This window comes from Mesoplodon bidens (genome assembly GCF_964165515.1).
Source record: "Mesoplodon bidens genome assembly, chromosome: 18".
Taxonomy (NCBI): domain Eukaryota; kingdom Metazoa; phylum Chordata; class Mammalia; order Artiodactyla; family Ziphiidae; genus Mesoplodon; species Mesoplodon bidens.
Genome location: NC_138175.1, coordinates 50,588,009 through 50,612,458, shown reverse-complemented (window position 1 = coordinate 50,612,458; position 24,450 = coordinate 50,588,009). Strand labels below are relative to the sequence as shown.

The 24,450-nt window shown below is 48.1% G+C and overlaps 1 protein-coding gene across 1 annotated transcript; it reads left to right on the top strand.

Moving 5' to 3' along the window:
• Window positions 1-1,879: 1,879 nt before the first annotated feature.
• Window positions 1,880-24,416, top strand: CEACAM20 (CEA cell adhesion molecule 20; the record flags this gene model as incomplete). The annotated part of the gene is made up of 8 exons (XM_081216049.1): window positions 1,880-1,931; window positions 5,170-5,247; window positions 5,847-6,125; window positions 7,135-7,428; window positions 8,862-9,140; window positions 12,371-12,649; window positions 15,096-15,210; window positions 24,137-24,416. The coding sequence occupies 8 exons, from the start codon at window positions 1,880-1,882 to the stop codon at window positions 24,414-24,416; spliced, it is 1,656 nt and encodes a 551-aa protein (XP_081072175.1).
• Between the last annotated feature and the right edge of the window lie 34 nt (window positions 24,417-24,450).

Below are 24,450 nucleotides of genomic sequence, written 5' to 3'. Positions count from 1 at the left end.
TGACTGAGTGTATACCTTCCTCACAGGGGCTGCTGTGAGTCTTACAACCCGCAACAGTCAGAACACCTAGAGGGGATTCGCATGTACTGAGCGCTTACTCTGTGCCAGGCGCTGTTCCCGGTACTTTCCCAGCATTAACTCCTTTGATCCTCACAAGCTTCTTATGAGGGGAGATTGTTGTTTATCTCCAGTCTGCAGATGAGAACATTGACACACACGGGGTGACATAACTTTCTAAACAAACCACAGCTGGGGCATGGAGAACTCAGACCACAGCTTTCGAAGAGGTAAAACTGTTACCATCTCCACCTTATAGCTGAGGAAAGTGGCCACCAGAGAGGGGAACTGAGGTGCCCAAGGCCACACGGTTTGCAAGTGGAGGAGCCAGGATTCCAAACCCTGCAGTTTGGCTCCAGAGCCGGTTTGCTCAGCCTCATGCTTCATTGGAGCAGATACTTGGTGACTGCCTGTGACATGAATGAGATCCAAACAGGGGCAGCAATTCAAGGCAGCTGGGCAAGCCGAGATCTCTTTTCCTCCATGCCAAGCTGCCCCTCATGCCCTGTGTAATCACTGTAGAGTTTTCTCAGCCTTGTCTTGAACCACCTACCCTCTCACTCCCTTTCTTCTGGAACCACTTGAATTTCCTTCTGTGCCTTCAACTCAGCACCTTCTCATATGCCGCTCCCTCTGCCCACCAGAGATACCCCCTGGCTCACCCCTGCATCCTCCAGGTCTCAGCTCTGATGCCCCCTCCTCCGGAAAGCCATCTCTGATCCTCAGGCTGGGGCAGGCACCCACTCTGGGTTCCCCCACCCCAGCCCTGCCCACTCTGAGTCATCACTGACTGGGGACAGGTCTGTCTCCCCTGCTGGACCTTGAGTTTGTGCGGGCAGGGCTGGGGATTTCTTGGTCACTGCCGTGTCCCGACACTACTAGGCACAGGAATCAGCCCAGAGGAAGAGTTCGGGGAATATCTGTTATATGAATGAATGAATGAACGAACAAAGGTAAAAAAAAATGGATTAAAGGTAGTTCCCTGACCTGGTTGATTACGTTCAATCTTGGGTTTTTTCATGCTCCCAACAGCTTGCCTTGCCCAAAGGGATTTTTTTTTTCTAAAAAAGAAGAATTAACTGTCATATACTGAGCCTTTTTTATGTCCTCCAGGTCTCAGCTCAGATGTCTCCTCCTCCAGGAAGCCTTCCCTGCCCCCTCCCCACAGGCTGAGTCAGGCACCCCTTGGGGCTCTCCCCGCCCAGCTTGTTCTGTGCCATCCTGCCCTTTTGACTCCAGAGCCTTTGTTTATGACCAGGATTCCAATTCACAAGCATCACTTCAGCTCATTTAATATTTCTAGGTGCTCATAGTGAGCTTGGCACTGTTTTGTTAAGCTCTTGACAGCCAGGAGCCACCATTATTGATTTTATTGTTAGAGCTGTTGACAATGATAATCTTAGTTCCTGGTCCCTTAAACATTCTTGAATTGTCCCACCCTGACACCACCTCCCCCTGACTGCTCCCTCATCCTGGAAAAAACAGTGAGGAGGGGGGCTGGGGGTGGCCAGGGGCATAATTCTCAAGGGGATCCAGGGCCAGAGGGCGGGGCTTTCTTTTTTCCTTTCCCACCTTGGGGGAAACCCCAGGCTTCCCGGGGCTTCTGTTCTCTCTGTGCTGGGAGGAGGAAAGTGAGCCCTTGGGTGGAGGGTGGAGGTGGAGCCAAAGTCTGTCCGGGGAGCCACTGTCATCCAAGTGCCTGTGAGTTTGCAGCAGGGCAGAGGGGAAGAGAGGGGAGCTGGAGGGGCCGCAGCTGGAGTGAGGACGGCATCTGTGTGCACAAGCCGGGGGGACAGTCAGCTTGGTGCCCTGAAGTGAGCCCATGGGGTCCGCTGACCTATGGGGCCACCGCTGGGCAGGAATTCTGTTCTCAGGTGAGTACCCTGCTCCCTTCATGAGGGGCGCGGGGGGTGGGGCGGGGGTGTGTGTGTGTGTGTACATGTGCATGAAAGAGACACAGAGAGAGACACAGAAATAGAGACAGAGACAGAAATAAACACAAATACAGAAGAGATTGACAAAGGGAGACAGAGGCAAAGACAATGACATATGTACAGAGGGATGGAATCGGAACCACAGAACCAGATAGAATCAGAGAGACAGAAATAGAGTGAAAATAACACTAGAAACTGCACCAGAGGGAAAAACAGGGAGAGGCAGAGAGGAGAGAGGGAGACAAAGGATAAAGAGCAAGAAAACTCTTCAAAGACGCACAGAGAGAAATAGATTCAGGAAGAGTCAAGGCAGGAGAGACAGACAGAGACCCAGAAACGGAGCATAACAGAGAGATAGGAGTGAGACAGGCAGAGAGAGGATGTGCCAGCCCTGAGAGGCCAGGGCACGCATCAGGACGGGGGATGGGTGTGAAATTTATGCTTAAAGGGTATCTAAGGCAAAAGGGAGAAACTAGAATATTTTGATTAAAAAACAGAAACAGGGCTTCCCTGGTGGCGCAGTGGTTGCGAGTCCGCCTGCCGATGCGGGGGACACGGGTTCGTGCCCCGGTCCGGGAAGATCCCACATGCCGTGGAGGGGCTGGGCCCGTGAGCCATGGCCGCTGAGCCTGCGCGTCCGGAGCCCGTGCTCCACAACGGGAGGGGCCACAACAGTGAGAGGCCCGTGTAATGCAAAAAAAAAAAAAAAAAAAACAGAAACAGATTCACAGATGTAGAACACAAATTTATGGTTACCAAAGGGGAAAGCAGGGGGAGAGAGATAAATTAGGAGCTTGGGATTAACAGATGCACACTACTATGTATAAAAGACAAAAACAACGGGCTTCCGTGGTGGCACAGTGGTTGAGAGTCCGCCTGCCGATGCAGGGGACACGGGTTCGTGCCCCGATTCGGGAAGATCCCACATGCCGCCGAGCGGCTGGGCCCGTGAGCCATGGCCGCTGAGCCTGCATGTCCGGAGCCTGTGCTGCACAACGGGAGAGGCCACAACAGTGAGAGGCCCGCATACTGCAAAAAAAAAAAAAAAAACAAAGACAAAAACAACAAGGTCCTACTATATAGCACAGGGAACTGTATTCAATATCTTGTAATAACCTATAATGGAAAAGAATCTGAAAAAGAATATATATATTACACATATGTATGTATATGTGTGTGTATATATATATTATACATATATATGTATATGCGTGGGTATATTATATATGTATATGCGTGGGTATATATATATATATATATATATATACTATACATAAACATGTATATGTGTGTGTGTGTGTGTGTGTGTATGAATCACTTTGCTGTACACCAGACCGTAACACAACATTGTAAATCAACTATCCTTCAACTTTTATAAAAGCATCTTGGAGGCAAAGACGTGATTTTGCAATGTGTGGCATGCAGAGGTGAGGGCTCAGCCTGGCTTTGCCGTGTGGCCCTGAGACCAGCTCTTCCCTCCAGTCGGAGCTTCCTGGCTGAGCCCGGCAGGCTGCAGGGGCTTTGCAGTCCTCCTGGGGACGGGGGTCTGACATTTATCAGCCCCATCATCTGTGGGTTTTTCTTTGAAATTTGCCTCCTCCTGGAGAGACAGAAGGCAGGGCCCTCTGGGGAGGGGGCGGGGGAAAGGGTCCAGGTGGAGGACTTGCAGAGAGAGAAGTTTCCCCTTTCAGATGGGTATGATGAGGCCCACTGTTGATGCTTTCACTCACATTCTTTCATTTATCCTATGACAGTTATGAGGCGGGAACTATTATTACCCTTGTTTTACAAATGGGGAAACTGAGACTCAGACAGAGGACATCACTTGCCCAAATAAACAGCAAAGGTGGGATTCAAAACCCAGGGAGTCAGGCTCTGAGCCTATGGGCTTTACCTCTAATAGCACTGAAGATAGAGAAATACAAGCACAGGAAATAATAATGATAATAATAGTGATAATAACAATAGTATAATACTATGGGACTTCGCTGGCAGTCCAGTGGTTAAGACTCTGCACTTCCACTGCAGGGGGCATGGGTTTGATCCCTGGTTGGGAAACTAAGATCCTGCATGCCGTACAGTGCAGCCAACAAACAAACAAACAAACAATAGTACTAATAGTGACTGACACTTACTATGAACTGTCATATCTGATATCAGACCTCACAATAACCTGATAAACTAAGTTCTACGATTCTCCCCATTGTGCAGTTGAAGAAACTGAGGCTCACAAAGAGAAAGCCCCTTGCCCATGATAATAGAGAAAGTAAGCAGCAGAGTCCATATTTGCTCCCAAATATACTAAGAGCCCATGCCCTTAACCTTGACTGAGCAGGGGATGGGGCAGTGCTTGGGCTACACTGGGGTCATTTGAGGGGTAGAGAAGGGCGTAGCTGCCAGCCTCTGTTAATTGGGCTGATGGTTAGGGCAAGGGGGGAATGTCAAGGTCAGCTGCACACGGGCATGGCTGCTGGAGTTGAGGCTCCCCATCTATGCCCACCGTCTTTTAAGTGTCCACAAAACTGTGTGCAAAATGGCCACATGGAAAACTGGAAGCTCCTACTACCTTGTTCCCTTTTCTTCCCCTGTGCAAGGGAAATCTCTGCCTGAGAGCAAGTATGAGGAAGTACGAAAGGTTAGTTTCTCCCATCGAAGATAATAAGAGAAGTTCCCCTTTATCAGGGGTTGGCTCTGTGCCCATCCCTGGACCAGAGGAACTGCACGGCGTTGAGAGCGCAGTCTTTAAGGGCTGGCAGGCCAGGTTTCAGTTAGCTTTTGACACTTACTATCTGGTCTTGGAAAGTGACTTCACCAATCTGAGCATTTGTTTACCTCCCTGTGGAAGGGGGAGGCTGACCATGCATCTCCCACGGAGTGGGCATCGTTGGGGAGGGCACAATAACCCCCAGGAGACCCAGTTAAAGCTTGACCGTGTTCATTCCCACCCACAACAATCCTAGGAGGCAGATGATATTCCTATTTTACAGCTGGGGAAATTGAGGCTCAGGGAAGATAAAAACATGCCTCAAGTCACACGACCAATAAGTAATGGGTAGAAGTCAAGCCTCTAGGGGTGGAGGGCCCCATCCATGACCTCAGACCTCCCTCCACTTAGGAAGACCATAACTGGGCACCCCCAGCACACCTCTCCCTCCCTGAATGCCTCTTTCTCCTCCAGCCTCACTTTTGACCGTGTGGAGCCTGCCAGCTGCAGCCCAGCTCACCCCTGATGCCAACCTGCTTGAAGTCACCCAAAGTGAGAAGGATGTTGTTCCGTCTATATTTGGGACCCCTTGGTCACCCTAGACTCATGGTAGATTCAGGGCACAGAAAACAAGGCTGTCATTCTGATCTCTGTCTCCACACCTCAAGCGCCCATCAGGGTTCCATGCCCAAAATCCCAACATGACAAACCTGATTGGCTCACTCACTCAGCAGCAACTGGTCCGATCATTTGTGTCGAAGCTGGGGAGGGGGCGTGGTAAAGATGTGGGCTGTGGCTATCATGGCTGTGGGTGGGGAAAGTTGGCTAAGAAGTGGGTAGGGGGACCTGGCTGTCATCCATGTTACAAGCTTGATTTCTTTGCATGACCCATTATCATATCCCAGACCCTCCATTTTATTTGTACCATCCCATTTAATGGGCCTTGGAGAGGGGAAGTGAGTGGCCCAAGATCACACCTAGAATGAGAAGTGGATCCAGCATTTGAGCCCAGTCATGGAGCTCCAGGGTGTCTGCATGCAATTCCAATCCACCCTTGTTTCTCTGGGTCCCTCTGTGACTATATCTTGCTTGGTCTTCCTTTATCTGTGTCTCTGCCTCTTGTCTCCCTCTCTCTGTTTCTTCCTCTGTAGAATCGCTGGCCAAGCCCACCGTTTCAGTCAGCCAGGGCACAGCCATAGAGCACAGGGGAAATGTGACCTTCTACTGTGACACCAAAGATGTCAACATTACCATTTACTGGTTCTCCAACAATCAGCCCCTGGTGTTCCATGAGCGCATGCAGCTGTCCACAGATGGCAAGACCCTCACCATCTTCCCTGTCCAGCGCGAAGACACCGGGACTTACCAGTGTGAAGTTTGGGGTGTCCTCCAGGTCATAAGCAGCGACCCCACCCTCCTGGTTGTGATCTGTGAGTCCCTTTCCATTCTCCCAGCCCCTCCCCAGCACCTACTTCCTTGGTGATCTCATTCAGTCTCGCAGCTTTATTGTTTATTTATTTATTTAAATAATTTATGGCTACGTTGGGTCTTCGTTGCTGCGCGCGGGCTTCCTCTAGTTGCGGTGAGCGGGGGCTACTCTTTGTTGCGGTGTGCGGGCTTCTCATTGCGGTGGCTTCTCCTGTTGCAGAGCGCAGGCTCTAGGCGTGCAACCTTTAGCAGTTGCAGCGTGCGGGCTCGGTAGTTGTGACGCACGGGCTTAGCTGCTCCTTAGCATATGGGATCTTCCCGGACCAGGGCTGGAACCCGTGTCTCCCGCATTGGCAGGCGGATTCCCAACCACTGTGCCACCAGGGGAGTCCCCAGTCCCGCAGCTTTAAATACCATCTGAATGCGGACTTGTCCATGCTTTAATTCCAGATGTATAACTGTTTGATGTCTCTACTTGGATTCTCCTGGGAATGTCCAACTTGACATACCTAAAACTGAGCTCCTTAACTTTCGGATGTTTGATCCAAAATACTGCCTAGGTGGTGGTGAGAGAAGAGCATTTGCTGACATGCTTTAGATATTTCTTCCAATCCCGCTTTATCCAGGGGTGAAGCTGACATGTCATCACTGTCAGACTCTTGCATCTCCTTTTTTTTTCTTTTTGCGGTATGCGGGCCTCTCACTCTTGTGGCCTCTCCCGTTGCGGAGCACAGGCTCCGGATGCGCAGGCCCAGCGGCCATGGCTCACGGGCCCAGCCGCTCCGCGGCATATGGGATCCTCCCAGACCGGGGCACGAACCCGTATCCCCTGCATCGGCAGGCGGACTCTCAACCACTGCGCCACCAGGGAGGCCCTGCATCTCCTTTGTAATGTTTCCAGAGCTTGAGTGGGGAGAAGAGAAAAATTAATATTTATTGACTGTCTAGGTCCCCCCAAGAGAGCTGTCACTGATGCTGTTATTACTGCTACAATTGTTCTTGTCCTCCCAGATGGTCCTGACCCCGTGAAAATCAAGGTGGAGTCCGGTGTACCCAACGGGGACGCAGTTGAGGTGATAGAGGGCAGCAACGTGACCTTCTCGGTAGAAACTCAGTCTCTCCCACCCGCTGACTATTTATGGTTTTTCCCCAATGACTCGAAGCCCATCACGAGCTCGTTTCTCACCGCAAGCACATTTACCATCTATGCCGTGTCCAGAGAACACGAGGGCACATACAGCTGCTTGGTGTCCAACAGTGCCACCCAGCTGTCCCACAAGGCTACTCTTGAATTCCACGTCCTTGGTGAGTCTCTTTTCCCTATATTTCTCTCCTTTGTTTCTCTGAGAATCAGAGCTACACCAATATCCTAGAGTTTGAGGAGGACCCAGTGGAGTGGGGATTTCCCATGTGGCTGGTGGCAGATCGTGGCCCTGGCCACAGGCAAGGACCTGGGTCCTGGCTTGACACATCCTCTACAAGGCCTTGTAGGCTCTCTGTGGGGCGTCTGTCACTTGATTCTCTGGAAGTGGGGGAGGCGATTCTCTATACATACAAACACTAACACAACACTCACAGACCCCATACACACATAGGGACACACACACAAATAACAACCACACATGCAGGGGACTTCCCTGTTGGTCCCATGGTTAATACTCCACGCTTCTACTGCAGGGGGCACAGGTTCGATCCCTGGTCAGGGAACTAAGGTCCCACATGCTGCACAGTGCGGCCAAAAAAAAAAAACCAATCACACATGCATAGCACACTCACACATGTGCACCACAGACACATACAACTCACACACAACACACACACAACATACAAAAGCACAGAAAACACACACTCACACAAGATACATATAACACATACCCAACAGATACACACAATACATGAAACACACAGTCCATGACGCATCACAGACACATAACACATACACATACCATACACACAAACCCACAACATGTACATACCATGCACTCACACATATGCACAGCACATACACAATACTCACACACAAAACACAGACACATATCTCACATATGGAGCAAACAGTACCACAGACACACAACATTCTCCCATAAAACACATACACACATAATATGCACACAATAGACGCACACACACACATCATAGACACTCAACATTCTCATGTACAACACAGAAAACACCCCACATACCATGCATTCAACACCGTCAACACATGCACAATGACACAGAACACACACAATGCATAACTGTACTACACACACAATTTAGTGATACACAAAGCATATATGCACACAGTACAATATATACACATACCACATACACTACCACAGACACATAACATATACTCATACACAGAAAATATATACACACACAATACACACTCACTTGCACACAAAGTACCTATATATACACCACCATACCTCACAGTCACAAAACATATACACACAACACACACATATAAATAGACACAAAGCACACACACACAAAACACATCCACATACCACACACTCTCCATACACACAAAACCCATAACACATTCACGTAATTGTCACACAACACACACTCATACACAAAAGACTGAGATATACCACCCACACAATACAGTCATATGCAAAACACATATACACACATACACACCACCCACAACATACGCACACATCCCTGGAAAATTCTGCGGGCCCCATATGGGTGGGAGACTGACAAAGGGACCCTGGACCCCATCCTGTCTCTCTATGTGTTTCCAGAAAGGCTGACCAAGCCTTGCATCATGCCCCCGAACCAGACTCTCGTAGAGAACGCCGGCCTGGTGGCCCTGACCTGCCAGGCCACCCCTAAGGGAGCTGCAGTCCAGTGGTTCCTGTGGGGCCAGCTCCTTCTGCCCAGCAAGCACCTGGTGCTGTCAGCTGACAACAGGACCCTGGTCATCCATGGCCTTCAGCACAATGACACAGGGCCCTATGAGTGTGAGGTCTGGAACTGGAGCAGCTGGGTGCGGAGTGACCCCCTCAAGTTGAACATCAGCTGTGAGTCGCCCCGAGCCTGGGCCTTCTCCTCCTCCCTTCTCCCTCCCCTGCTTAAGTTCTTCCTTCCAGCCACTCACTCCATAATTACTGAATACCTGCTCTGTGCCAGGCATGTCTGGGCACTGGACAAGACAACCCTCATGGACCTTACGTTCTAGTGGGGGAGACAGACCATAAACAGCTAAGCAAAGGAGATTCCTGGTGTGTCAGATGGCACTAGAGGCGGCACAAAAGACAGGCAAGGCTGGGACACTGGGGAGGTGTTGCAGTCCTAGCTGGGGTGGTCAGGGGAGGCTTCCCAGAGGAGGGGGTGTTTCTGGAGGAGGAGGCCGGGAGTGAGCCGTGCAGCTAGACAAGGGAAGTGAGTTCCAGGGGAGGGAACAGCACGTGAGATGGGACTGTGCTTGGCACGTCAGAGGAATTCAAGGAGGCCCAGGTGACCAGAGAGGTCAATTATGGGAACAGAAGAAGCTGGGAGAGTGGGGTAGACCACACAGGGTCCTGTGGGCCATGGTGAGGACACTAGGGGCCACAGAAGGCTCTGAGCAGAGGAGAGATAGGATTAGACTTGTGTTTGCACAGGGTCTCTGTGGCCCTTGTCTAGGGGCTGGAAGCAGGGGAGAGGGACCAGGTGATAGAGTAGAAACAGTTGTGTTTGTCTGGGTCCATGGAGACAGATCTCAGAATGAGATGATACGTGCAAGGATTTTATTAAGGGAATGCTCCTGTAGGGAGGGAACCTAAAAAGGCTGGGAGGGCCATCAGACTGAGATCTAAGCCTGACTCCGAGTGAGGAAGAAAGGGAGAGAGGGTTGGATGGGAGTGTGTGGACTGCCATGTAGTCTAAGGAACATCGTCAAGACTCTCGGGGAGCCCATGTCTCCCAGGAAGTGGTCTGCCTTAGTTTCCCTGACACACTCAGGTACTGGCAGGATGCATCCCAGGAAAGGCCTGGGAGTGAATCTGGGGCTACAGCAGCTGGGCTCTTGGCCAATCACACTCTTACCATGGGAGGTCTGTGAGGCACCCTCTCGTGGTGGCCACAGTCATCCATCAAGAGATGATGGGGCTGAGCCAGTGGCAACTGTGGGTGATGAGAAGTGGTCCGCCGTGAATATATTTTAAATATCAAACTCACAGGATCTGCTGCTCATTGACCTGAAGCAAGAGAGGAAGGGAGGAGTCAGGAATGACTCCAGAGGTTTTTTGGCCTGAGCGACTCCCAAGGATGAAGAAGCCGTGGACTGAGCTCGAGAAGACGGGGGGAGAAGAGGTCTCTGCAGGGAGAGAAAGTAGGGGTCCACTTTACATGTGCACATTAAACAGCATTGCTTTCCCTTCCTTTTTTTTTTTGGCGGGGTGGGGGGCCGTGTTGGGTCTTAGTTGCAGCATGTGGGATCTTTCCTTGCAGCTCGTGGGCCTCTCTCTAGGTGTGTTGTGCGGGTTTTCTCTCTCTAGTTGTCGTGCTGGCGCGCAGGCTCCAGGGCGCGTGGGCTCTGTAGTTGCAGCATGTGGGCTCTCTAGTTGAGGCACGTGAGCTCGGTAGTTGTGGCGCGTGGGCCCAGCTGCCCCGCGGCATGTGGGATCCTAGTTCCCCCATCAGGGATGGAACTGGCATTGCAAGGCGGGTTCTTTACCACGGGACCACCAGGGAAGTCCCCTCCCTTCCTTTCTTGCTCTCTCCTCTTTCTTTCCGACTCTGGTCATGAAACCAAAAATGTCTACTTTGTTCTCTCTGTATGCTGAGCAACAAGTAAGGCACTTGATGAGAGCTGTGACTTTCAGAGCTCACAGCCTACTCAGGATTGGGAGATCAATCATCAGGCAAAGAAAATACAGTGTGATAGGTCCTGCCATGGGACCAGAGATTTGGGGAACCCAAAGGGAGCCCCCACCCAGTCTGGGGGATATGTGGGAAGGCTCACCATGAGAGGTGGTGTCTACCGCAAGACCCGAAGGACATGTAAGTTAGCTAGGTAGAGCAGACTCAGGAGAAGAGCATTCCAGAGAAGGAAGAGAGTATGCGATGACTCTGATGCAATGGAATATCCAAGTAGGATTTTTTTTTTTTTTTTTAAACATCTTTCTTGGAGTATAATTGCTTTACAATGGTGAGTTAGTTTCTGCTTTATAACAAAGTGGATCAGCTACACATATATCCCCATATCTCTTCCCTCTTGCGTCTCCCTCCCTCCCACCCTCCCTATCCAAGTAGGATCTTATTCCAGGATTGAAAGTGGGAGGTGTGGAGAAGTGAGTGGTGGGGCTGGAGGGGTCTACAGGGACCTTGTGAATGAGTTCATCAGCCATGGGCTTTGTCCCAAGGACCCTAGGGAGCTGTGGAAGGTTCTGAGCAGGGGAAGGATAGTGTCAAGCTTGTACTTAGGAAGACACCTCTAGCTGCTGTGTGCAGGATTTGAGACCAGGATGGGGAGACCAGGATGGGGGCAAATGAGGGATCCTGATGGCCATGGGGTTAGGATGGAGAGAAATGAACAGATTCAAAGGATACTTAGGGACAAGGGCAAGATTTTCCTCATCTCCTGGAATGTCCCAACTAGAACCTCTTTGCCTCCTTCTTTCCAGTAGTTCACATTAATTTCAATAAGACGAGACTCAAACTCTTGGTTTGCATGAGAAATCCAACAGCCATTTCCTTTGTTTCCTTCATGTCAGTGGGAGGAGAGCCAAGTACCATTGGTCCCCTTCTGGCTTAACAAAGAAAATCCACAAGCATCTCTACCTTTGTGAATACATGGAGATGTAAATTTAGATATTGTCACCGCGCTGTTTGTTATTAAGAGATTTCATCAGAATTGTAAACATTTTGGAAGTTAGGGGCTACATTCACAGGACACCGCAACAATTTCTGAAGCCTGAATGTCTTATAAGGCTCCTTTGTTAGAATTCACTTTTGCAATGGCAGAGTTTTTGTTTTTGATTTTAATTTTGTTTTGTTTTGAATTTTTCCCCCCTCCATGTTGTGGAATACAGTCTGTTTGCTCGGCCGCTAAGGAGGAAAGGGGAGCTTTTTCTCCTTCTTCTCTTGCTGAGATTCCTTTCAACAGCAGTTGAAGAGCCCTTGTTTTCCAGGCTACAGCCTGGAATTCCCTTAGTTAGAATTGAGAAGAAAAAAAAAAAGGCGGAACTTCCAATGTGGAATTGAATGGGATGAAACAGGACATCCCGCCAGTGGAGGGTGGGTGCATAACATTGGGATCTGCACACAGATGGCCCTGATCGGGTGGACATCACCAGGGGGTCGGCGTCCAAGGTGGTCAGCACCATCAAGGCGGAGCTCAACTCCAGCCTGACCCTGCAGTGTTGGGCTGAATCCCAGCCGGATGCTGAGTTTCACTGGACCCTTGAACCCTCCACGAGTGTCTGTACGGGGGAGCAGCTGGTCATCGAGGCCCTGACGTGGGAACACCAAGGGATTTACAGCTGCACAGCTTTTAACTCTCTCACCTACCTGGCCCACTCTGCCTCAGTCCTGGTCAGAGTGATAGGTGAGTCTTTCAGGTACACCTTCTCCTTGGGTCCAAGTGACTTCTCCTGATGCTGGCCTCAGCAATCTGATCTTCCCTTACCGTGGGCTGGGGTGTGGCAATGACTGTCCTGCAAGGGCAGGTTCCTAATCCACAGCCGTTGAGTCCTAACTGCTAACACTCAGGCTCTAGAACCTCTACTTCCTACCTGTGTGCCCTGGCAAACTCTCCAGGCTGCTCTGAGCCTCAGTTTTCCTATCTGTAAATGGGGTTTATGATGCCTACCTTTCAGAATTGTTTAGAAGTACAGTGAGTCAGGGAGATCACCAATGAGAGAAGGAGTGAGCTGTTAGGTGGGGTCAGGAATTATATTAATAACAACCTGGGTGTGACTGGCAGAGAGCCCCTGTATTTCTGCCTTGAGTTCTTGAGAGGACAACACAGTGTTGCTGTTTGCCAGTCGCTGTTCACATCCCAATGCTGTGTGACCTTGGGCATGCTACTTAACCTCTCTGGGCCTCTGATTCCTTGTCTGTAACACAAACATATTAGTTGTGTTTACATCAAAGCGTTGTTGAAGATTAATTAACATTTGTAAAGTTTTTATGGCAGTGCCTGGCATATTGTGTTTGCTAAATAAAACTGTTCTTTATTGAGCCAGTGTCACATTCTGAAGCAAGCCTTTCCATATATATTATCAGCAAACATTTCTTGGGTACTCTTTGCCAGTCAGCTATGAAGCAGGCCTGTTGGTATTTCCACTGTTCAGGAGAGATTGAGACTTCAAGACTAAAGCCCCATCACTAGGGTTTAAAAAACCGGCTGGCCATCTCAAGAGCAGTGTTACTGTTGTTGTTTGGCCTCAGGATCTTAGTTCCCCGACCAGGGATCGAACCCGGGCCCCTGCAGTGGAAGCGAGGAGTCCTAACCCCTGGACCGCCAGGGGATTCCCACAGGAGCAGTGCTCTTAGTTGTCTGCAAAGTAGAGCGCCCCATACAGCTTTCCAAATCACCTTGTTCAGTCTTCAGAACAACGCTCTGGTCTTGTTAAGATCATGTGATGGGTGAGAAACAGAGGCTCAAAGGAGGAAGCAGTGAGTTTGTTTGATGCTCACAGGGATGTTGTAGGGTTTGAATTAGATCATGTATGAAGGGCTCTTGGAGCTTAGAGCTTGGTAGATGGCAGCTTCTATCATCATCATCATCATCATCATCATCATCATCATCATCATCACCATCATTGCCTTTTATAAAGCACCTCCTAAGTGTCGGGCACTGTGCTGGTACTTTTACATGGGATCCCATTTAATCTTCTCAAAAGCCTGTAGGGTTACAGATTACTATGCTTGTTTGACATTTAAAGAAATGGATACTCAGAGAATAAAACAAAGAACTCCTCAGGCATCTAGGAAGCCCCCTCCTGCCCCTCCAAAGCAGAATCTTTCCCTCATACCCCTGACCCTTGCGTGGCTGCCTTCTTAATTCCTGTGGCTGGACTTCACCCCTTTGAGAAAGGATCTGGGCAAAAGTGGGATGGGTAAACAGTAGGCCAGTGTTCATGATAACAACTGCCATTTATTAATCAGTCACTGAGTGCCAGGCATGAGCATTCATGGTCTCATTTCATCTCTGCAACATCCTTATGCAGTAGGTACCATTTCCCCCACTTTGCAGATGAGGAAATGAGACTCAGGAAGAGTAGTTACTTTTGTCTGTGTCCACAGGGCCCCAGAGAGTCAAAGGTGACTCACTCGGGGGAAAGCCAGGTCTCTGGTTGCCAAAGCCCCTTTCTCTCTCTGAAGGCCATATTTTTTTTTTTTTTTTTTTTTTTTTTTTGCCGTACGTGGGCCTCTCACTGCTGTGGCCTCTCCTGTTGCGGAGCACAGGCTCCGGACGTGCAGGCTCAGCGGCCATGGCTCACGGGCCCAGCCGCTCCACAGCACGTGGGATCTTCCCGGACCGGGGCACAAACCCGTGTCCCCTGTATCGGCAGGCAGACTCTCAACCACTGCGCCACCAGGGAAGCCCTGAAGGCCATATTTGATCCATCATCCTGATTAGTAACATCTTCACACCAACATTGACTGATCCCTGTAGGTCTAAATACTTCACCTACATCGAACATACTGAACATTGCATATATTGAACATGAATACATATATGTTTCATCTTTTCAGCATCCATATAGAATAGGCTTCATATTATCTCTCTTTACAGAAGAGCCAACGGACACACGGAGTGGTTAAGTAGCATGGCATGGCCAAGGTCACCCAGCTGAGATGTGAACTCAGGCTGTTTGACTCCAGAAATGATTCTATTACTACCACAAACTTCAGCTTCCCAATGGCTGAAAAACAAGTGCTCATCAAATTATCAAGTGGAGATAAAGCCACAAACTTGGGAATGGGGCTGGGGACAGGGATGACGGTGTGTCATGCCCAGGTCCTGATTCTCTCTCCTTGCCCAGGTCCTGGGTCATCCCTCTCTGAAGGGGCCATCGCTGGCATTATCATCGGGATCCCGGCTGTCATTGCTCTGGCCGCAGGGCTGGGCTGTTTCCTCTACATCAGAATTGCCAAAGGGTAAACCTGGGAATGGGATAGGGGGTGTGGCCCACAGGGGACCTGACTGGCAGAAGTGTTCCTGACCTCGGTGCTGAGCAGCATCCATGGCACGTGGGGAATTGAGAGGGTTTGGCACATGGACCAAAATGTACCTGGGATATAGGCGGAGCCTGTGCAGATGGGCAAGGACTAGAGGCACAGAAGAACGAGGGTCTTGGGTTTTCAGGCCCTCAAGGAGAACAACAGAGGAATGCATCTATGAGGTCACGACACCCACCTCTGAAGAGGGTCACCTTGCAGAGCCCGGTCGCAGTAAGTGACTCCATAGCTGATGCCCAGGGCAGCAGTGAGGTCTGGAGAAGAGGCTGGTGCAGAGAGCCCAGACCTCTGCCCCCAGCTTACCCCCAAGTCACTCTGACATCACGGGCAAGCCCTGTACTCTTAGAGTCTCCGGGTCCCCATCTGGAAAATGGATGAGATTGGTTCCAACAGCCATAACGCAAATACGGCAACGTGCTGCCATTATTTTCTTCCACACTCTCAGAAAACTTTGTTAATTGAGTGCTATAAACAGAGAGAATCCACAACACTCCTCCCTGCTAAACTCAAAACCAGTCTCAAAGTCCATGTCAACACAGTGCCTCTGTCACCTGCTACTGATGGCTGGGAATTGACCAAAGGCAAAACGAAACATCTTTGTCATGTCTGGCCTACGATTCTGGTATGATGGGCTCATGAAGTGGATGTCCCCTGGAGACTCTCCACTTCAGCTCAGTTTTACAGAGAAGAAAACCAAGGCCAGGGAGGATATATGATAAACCCAGGCTAAAGAGGACCCTGGTACAACTGGGGCTAAGTCTTAGACTTCTGTCCTCATCTGTGTCATCAAACAGCCTTATCTAACCCAGAACTGGATTTCCAGGACATTCCTGGGTTAAGATCACTGGAGATGTGATGGGGAGTCCTGGGGAGAAAGGAAGGAAGGTTTCTGCCACACCCTGGGGATAGAAGTGACCTGGGCAAATTGCCCCTTCCCTCCTATCTCTTCCTAACTCCAGCCTTGGGCTGGCATTCACTTTCTCTAGACTGGTGCATGCCTATGTATGCCAATGTACCCGACACTCAAGGCCAGATCCAAGTCAAAAAGGTGGGTAATGCTCCAGAGGGACCTTTTCTGTTCCCCCGACTGTCGGGCCCTTTCCCAGCCCAGTAGGGCTGTTACAGTCCTACCTCTTGGGGTTGTGTGGGGTTCAGGCATATGCCCTTGAGGATGCCCAGTGGCAGCTTGGGTCTCTCTGCATCTCCTCTGCTTTCTCTGGGGATCTCAAGACCTTCCATGGCTTTTTCATCTCTTCTCCTTGTCTTCTTTCTCTTCAACATGACAATGCCTAACCTGGACCCCCTCTGGGAATCAGAAGGGATGTAACTGCCTCTGAGGCCTAAGCTGTTTCCAAGAACTTCCAGGGGTGGCCTTTATCCCAAGCCCCATGACCTCTTCACTACTTTCTTTTCCCCCAGGTGCTGCCACTAGACCCTCCAGAGCAGTTCTATGAGGTAGGTTGGCCCAGCTTGATTTTATTGATTTTATTAAAGAAGCTGCAAGGGAATACAATCTGAGAATGTTATATTTGACAAGTCTGAGAAGTCATCTTGTCTAGGGCCAGGAATGAGGCAAAAGTGGCTCAAAGCCTCACAGGGAGCTGGGTCAGATTCTAGGACTCTGGCTCCTATACTGTGCTGCTTCCACTTCCAGTGCTTGGAATTGGATTGCAAATGAAGTGGCACTGGCCTAACAAGTGATGGGGTGCAAAGGAAGTTTTGGAGTAGAGATTGCAGAGGTAGCCAGGTGAGAAGGAAGAGTTCGGGGCCAGGGGTAGGATCCTGGGTCCTAAACCTATTTCTGCTTCTGATCCTTTGTAAGAACCGGGTCAAATCTCTTTGTCTCTGGATCTCTGAAGGGTGAAAGTTGGCACTTTTCAGTTGCTGTGATTCTAAGGCAAACTACCTGTGGTCCCTAACTGATCTCTTTGTTCACTTCAAGAAGGAATCACCTTCCACAATCCATGGGGACTATTCTCGTGGCTCCAGGAAGCCATCGCCCAAGCTTGCGTTGCATCCCTTGGTCCCAACTCTACCAAAAGAAAACAGAGTCAAAATATGAGGTACTTTTATGTCACACTGAGTCTTTGGACAGATGGAGAGCTGCCACTAATCTGCTTTTTCCTCCTTGCTAAAGAATCTGTAGGATAAACTATCAAGAGATTTCCTTTCAAAAATCTTTTCAATCCCATTCCACCCATTTCCATTCTATCACTTTCTGGTTCATTTCTTTCCATTCCCTTCCAATCCACTCCATTTTACTCCATCCCACATTTCCATTACATTTATTTTCACTCCATCCATTTCCTTTCTATCCATTTAACTTCATTTCCTTCTCAATTCCAGCTATTTCCTCTCCATTCCAGTTAGTTTTATTTTTCCATTCCATTCCACTCCACTCCTCCCCACTCCATGTCTTTCCATAAAATTCCTCTTATTTCCTTTTCATTTCTTTTATTCCTCTTATTTCTTCCCATTCCAATCCTTGTCATCACTTCCCACCCACCCCACTCAATGCCATTCCTTTGCATTCCATCCCACTCCACTCTGCTTTATCTCATTGTGTTCTGTTCATCTCTTTCTTCTTTCATTCCTTTCCATTCTTTCCCACTCCTCCCTATTACATTTTATTCATTTCTATTTTTCCTTTTAATCCCACCCCATTCATTTCTTCCACATTCCATTACTGTCTATTTTATTCCTGTCACTTTCCATTTCCATACCATCATTTTATTTCATTTCCATTCTTTTCCTTCCCGTCCCATTTCGTTCCTGTTCTTTCCAGCCACATATTTAATCCACTCCATTCATTCTATTTCCTACTATTCCACTCCTTTCTAGTCAGTACCCTACTTGTTTCCATTTTGCATTTCCATTTGATTGGCTTTTGTTTCATCCCACCACGTTCCATTTCTTCTCATTCTGTATATTTCTTTTCCATTCACTTCATTTTCTTTCCATTTCCTTCTTTCTTATCTCTTCATTTCCCCGTCCTCATCCCTTCCCTTTCCATTCAATTCTGCTTCATTGTTTTCTATTTCCTTTCATTGCACTCTCTTCCCTTCTATTTCTACTTTTTAGAAAAAATTATCTTACTGAAGTATAGTTGATGTACAATGTTGTGTTAGTTTCTGGTGTACAGCAAAGTGATTCAGTTATACATATATATAATAGTTTGCATCTGCTAATCCCAAACTCCCAATCCACCCCCCCCACCCTTCTATTTCTTGTTCATTCCTCTTTAATCCATCTCACTCCATTGTATCACATTCCATTCTGCTCTATTACCTGTCAGATGAACCATTCTCAAAAGATGTGAATGTCTATATATCTTAAGGTTCTTTTTTTTTTTTTTTTTTTTTTTTTTGCAGTACGCGGGCCTCTCACTGCTGTGGCCTCTCCCGTTGCGGAGCACAGGCTCCGGACGCACAGGCTCAGCGGCAATGGCTCATGGGCCCAGCCGCTCCGCGGCATGTGAGATCTTCCCGGACCGGGGCACGAACCTGTGTCCCCGGCAGCGGCAGGCGGACTCTCAACCACTGCGCCACCAGGGAAGCCCCTTAGGGTTTTTTTTTTTTAATAAGAAAGGGCTTCCCTATTGGCGCAGTGGTTGAGAATCTGCCTGCCGATGCAGGGGACACGGGTTCGAGCCCTGGTCTGGGAAGATCCCACATGCCGCGGAGCAACTAGCCCCGTGAGCCACAATTACTGAGCCTGCGCGTCTGGAGCCTGTGGTCCGCAACAAGAGAGGCCGTGATAGTGAGAGGCCCGCGCTGCGCGATGAGGAGTGGCCCCCACTCGCTGCAACTAGAGAAAGCCCTCGCACAGAAACGAAGACCCAACACAGCCATAAATAAATAAATAAATAAATTATTTAAAAAAAAGAAAGACAACCCCCTTGAAAGCAGTTCAGTGTGCATTAATTGAGAGAACAGTGGGGAATCTCAGATAATTCAATGTCAGAAATTACTTGTGGGCCTCATGGGGACTGGAATCAGGAAGTTTCTCTCTTATGGTTGCTCATTTTTGCTGATCAATGAATTTGTTCCATTCTCTTTGGTCCAGATTTAATTCCTACACAAGCTTCCTGGTCACTACTCCTCTATAATTTCAGATTATGTATGACAACATCCTCTATTACTATTTAAAGTTTTCTAGGTTCAGATTTTTCAGAGGAGAAGCACACTTACTCCAGCCATTGTATGGATTGTGCTGACATTTGTCAGCTCTCCAATTAGCTGTGAACTGGTACAAATATAGCCTTCTAGGTCCCTCTCTTCATCAGGGTCTGGGGAAAGGAGTCGCGTTTGTTTCCTTTTATCAGTAGAACAAAAGCTCTTCCTGGAAATCTTACCCAATGCACTTCCTCTTGTATCTCCTTGGGTCAGAATGCTGTCACATGGTATTTCTTCTTGCAAGGAAAGCTGAGAAAATGAGATGTTATCCTTCCCAGTCTCTTCAATAGAAGCAGGCAAGGGAGAAGATATGGGGAAGAGTGTCAGGTCAGCCCCCTCAGTGTCTGCTACATTCTGAAGGGATGAGAAGGAGCAAACAATGCAAAGCGTCTGGAGTAGAACATTCTGAGTTGAGGGGCATCAAGTGAAAAGGCCCTGAAGTGAATGTCTTTGTTATCTGTTGCTGTATAACAGATTACCACAGACTTAGTGGCTTAAAATAACACACATTTATTATCTCACAGTTTCCTGGGTCAGGAGTCTAGGCACTGCTTAGATGGGTCTTCTGCAAGGCTGAAATGAAGGTGTTGGCCAATCTCAGGTCTCATCTGAGGCTTGACTGGGGAAGGATCCACGTCCAAGCTCGTATGGTTATTGGAAGCATTCAGTTCCTTGCAAGCTGTCATAAAGAGGGCCTCAGTTTCTTACTGGCTGTCAGCTGGAGGCTGCACTTTACCAAGTAGCCCTCTGCATAGGCAGCTCACAACACTGCATCTTGCTTCTTCGAAGCCATGACAGATGTCATGCTCTTATAGGACAGAATCACATACATGTAAGCATGTACATCCTGTCACCTTTGCCGTATTCCAATGGGTAGATGCAAGTCATAGGTCTTGCCTTCAAGGGGAAGATTACATAAGGGCATGAAGACCAGAAGGTGAGTATAATGGGGGTCACCTTAGAGTCTGTCCTCCACAGTGGGGAAGTGTGCGCCATTCCAGGAATGGAGAGGTGCCAGCATGGCTGACATACAACGAGAAAGGAGGAAGACCTTCAGAATTTTCACGGATGAGGAAGGAGAATGCCAGAAAGTTTGGGTTCCTACAGCAAGTAGCCCAGGAAAGCCCACCTAGAAATGGAACTTACCTTTTCTCTTTGTGTAATAGGTGCTTGTGAGTCCAGAACACAACATGTACTGCCAAATCAACCCCTTCATCTAACAGAAGCAGAGATCTTTTCTCCAGACATCCTAGAGAAGCCATGCTTAATCATACATTCAACGACATTTATTGCGTACATATTATATTCCAGCCATTCTCTTTGTAAACCTTGTGACATCCTGTTTCAGTGTGTTTTTCAGGCTCTGGACCCTAACTCCCACCAAATCTTAAGCTTTTGGCTCATGTTTCTTTAAAAGCAATAGAAACAAGGCAAAAGCAGCCTAGAATTAGAGGGCCAAGTTCTGATACCCAGAAGCAGGGGATGCCATAGTATTCGCTGCGTCCCAAACATGGGCAAAGACTATTGATGGACACAGCAACCAAGGGAGAAGCGTGAGTCTGAGTCAGCCAGAGTAGAGCATGGGATGTATGCACGGGTCAGACAAGCAGTGCCTTTTCAAATCGTGGTAGAGGATAAGGAACAAGGAGCTATTAAGAGATGACAAGAAAAAACATAGAATGAAGCATGGGAATGAGGCACCTGGGGAGGCGTAGACGTGAGATGCTTAGAATCCTGAGGGACTCAAGGATGGAGATGTGAGAATGAGATTTGCTAAAGGTAAAGAGGAGTCAAGGATGACCCCCAGGTTTCTGGCCAGAGCAACTGGATGGCTGGCAGACCACTTTCTGAAGCAACAATGGGGGAGGAGCGAATTTGGGATAGAGAGGGGAAATCAAGAATTTGATTTGACATGTCAAGCATCGGTTGGAGAAGCAAGCAGGTAAATGTTCATAAAAGTCTAGATAGAGCAGGGCTTGTCACTGGGATTTGAAGTTATGGGGCTAGATGAGATCTTGTGTCGGGGGTCCCCAGGACCACCCTCAGGCTCAATGATTTGCTAAAAGAATTCAGAGGACCTAGAAGTTGTCATACTCGTTGTTATGGCTTATTACAGCAAAAGGACAGAGGGTAAAATCAGCAAAGGGAAAAGGTGCAAATGAAGTGGAGTCTGGAGGAAACCATGCATAAGCTTCCAAGGGTCCTTTCTCTGGGGAGTCACATGGGGATTCCCACAATATGTGACAACACATGTGAAGTGTTGCCAACCAGGAAGGCTCACCCTGAATTTAAATGTCCACGGATTTTACAGGGGGTCAGTCACTGAAGCTCCCGACCCCCAGAAGGAAAGCAGGTGTGTTCACTATAGATCACATTGTATAACGATCTGGACAAACTGGTACAGGCACGCAAATACACTTCTACCAGATAGAACATTATAAAAGCTCAGTTCCCTGAAGCTGACCAAGAACTAGTCCTTTGAAATAGGCCTTTTTGGGGGAATGTGCAGGGTTTGAGCAACTCAGGCCTGCTGAGTTAACCCTTCCCCCTACAGATCCCAAAGAGACTAGATAATACAGAGAAGAGTAGGGGCTGACAAACTAAGCACTGGTCCCTCCAACATTTTAGTTTGAGGTAGAGGATCAAGCAAAGGAAAAGGACTGTCCTTTTTTTTTTTTTTTCCTGCCGAGGACTTCTTCCCAGCTTTCCTCCCGAATATCCTAAGGACAGGTCACACTCCCCCTCTCCCTTATCTTTATCTTTAAAGCAAATGAATTTACAACCTCCTTGCTCTTCAGTAGATGTTGAGTCCTCACCCAACTCCTTGCCAGTAGAACCTCAGTAAGAAACTTGGGTCTCAGCCAATTCCCAAACAACTGAGAGAGAAATCTCTGTGTTAGTTGGGCATCTTTGTAGAAGGAGTTCCTGTTCCACAGTAGTGGCTGTTCCAAAGTCCCTATAATATTCAGGTTAGGTCAGGGATTTGGGTGCTCCTGGAAGTAAACATTACCATTTGTTCATTTTGAAAGAAAAAAAAAAAGACCAAACAAAAGACAAAGTCAGTTTTAAGCTATATATTACTAATGCTTTAATGTCTGAATATCTTGAAGTAAACACACACACACACAAACAAGTGAACAGAAAAGAAGGAAGATGAGCTAACACTCAAAGCACCCCATTGTGATTTTGTCCTATTTGTACTGAATCTGTAGATTCTGCAAAATTTGACACCTTTACAACACAACCATTGTAATGTGGCATTTGTACATCTTTTATCTCTCTCAGTAGGGTTCTGAAGGTTTCTTCTAATGTCTCTATACACCTTACTAAATTTATTTGTAAGACTTTTTTTTGCTTCTGTTATGAATAAATGTGAGCCTTTGTCTTGTTTGCAAACGTAGCATTGCTTGTGTAGAGGAAAGATATTGATGTGTAGGCAAGGGGCAAAATAATGTAAAAGTTAAGAGCATGGACTCCAGAGTCAGACTTCCTGAACTCAAATACCAGCTCTGCCCTTACAATACAATCAAAGGTAATGTACTTAATATTATTAGACTTCAGTTTCATCTTCTGTAAAAGGGAATATCTGGTTTAAAATACTGTTAAGGAAGAGATGAAAGTATTATCTGTAGATGACTGTCTCACTAAAGAAGCCAGGAGAATCAAATGGAATACTGTAAGAATTCATAACATTTCAGTAGGTTAACCAGATACAAAATAAATATTGTTTAAAAAAAATCAACCACAATAACCAATTATAAGGAACTTTGGGGTAGAGATTACATTTCAAACAGCAATAATTTTTTCTTGTTAAAAGTCAGATCCACGTGAGGAAAACTACAGGAGTTCTTTGACAGCATTAAAAGAAAAAGCTTAAAAACACCCTGTTTTCATATAGCCGGGCTCCAGTTTTTAGCCTCCTCCCTGATGGGGTGGAAATAACCATCACAGTTTCCTCATAGGGTGATTGTGCTGGTTAACGCGATGATAAGATGTTAAAAGTGTTTAACGGGGGGCCAGGAACCTTTATTCAAAACAAAGTATTTGTTGAGCAGCTATTATGTGCCAGATACCTTAGGTGCTGGGGATACAGCAGTGATCAAAATAGATATAAATCCTTTCCCTTACGGAGCTCACGGTCTCGTGGTGAAGGCAGATAGACAATAGACCAAAAACAAGACCAAAAACAACAACAAAACATCTAAAATATATTCTACGTTAGTGAAAAAAATAACGGTGGGGGGAGGAGGGAGTACGTGGGGAGTGAAGAGTGAGTTTGCAAGTTTACAATGGTTGGTGGGGGAAATGCCTCAAGAGATAACATTCGCCTAACGACCAGACGGTGGGGGAATCCTCAAGAGGAAGAGCCTGCCAGGCAGCATGAACAGCACAGGCTAAGGTCCTGAAGTGGGAGCCTGCTGGAGTTGTTGGAGAAAGTGTAAAGGCCAGCGTGACTGGAACTGAGCCAGGAAAATGCTCAGGAGATGAAGGCGAAAAGAAAAGAGGAGAGGTGGGGAACAGATCCTTAAGTCCTTATAGGTAGGGGAAAAAAAAACCCTCAATTAAAAAAAAAAAGGATTCTTACTATTTTACTATTATCGACTACAAAAACATTTCAGACTCTTGAAGGGCTTGACAGGAGCTCCCTGGACTGTATAACGGGTTTGTAGCAACTATCTTTGCCCACGAGGACCAAAGGAGATGGTGAGCGCAAAGCGCCTGACAAAGGCAGCAGGCGCCCAGGAGGGGGTCCCCGCCGTTTCCCTCCGGATCCCGTTTTCACTGTCACTCCTGGACGTCAAGCCGAGCCCAGGGCCGGCCTTTCCCAAGTCAGCCACTCCCCACGCATCGGTGTCTTGGCCTCGGCCTCCGATCTGGCTCCTCGTCTCGGCGCCCAGCAAAAACTCGGACACGCACACTCTCAGCCCACAGCCGGGACCCCAACCCTAACTCTTCCTGTGTTGCCGCGTCCGGGTGTCCACCT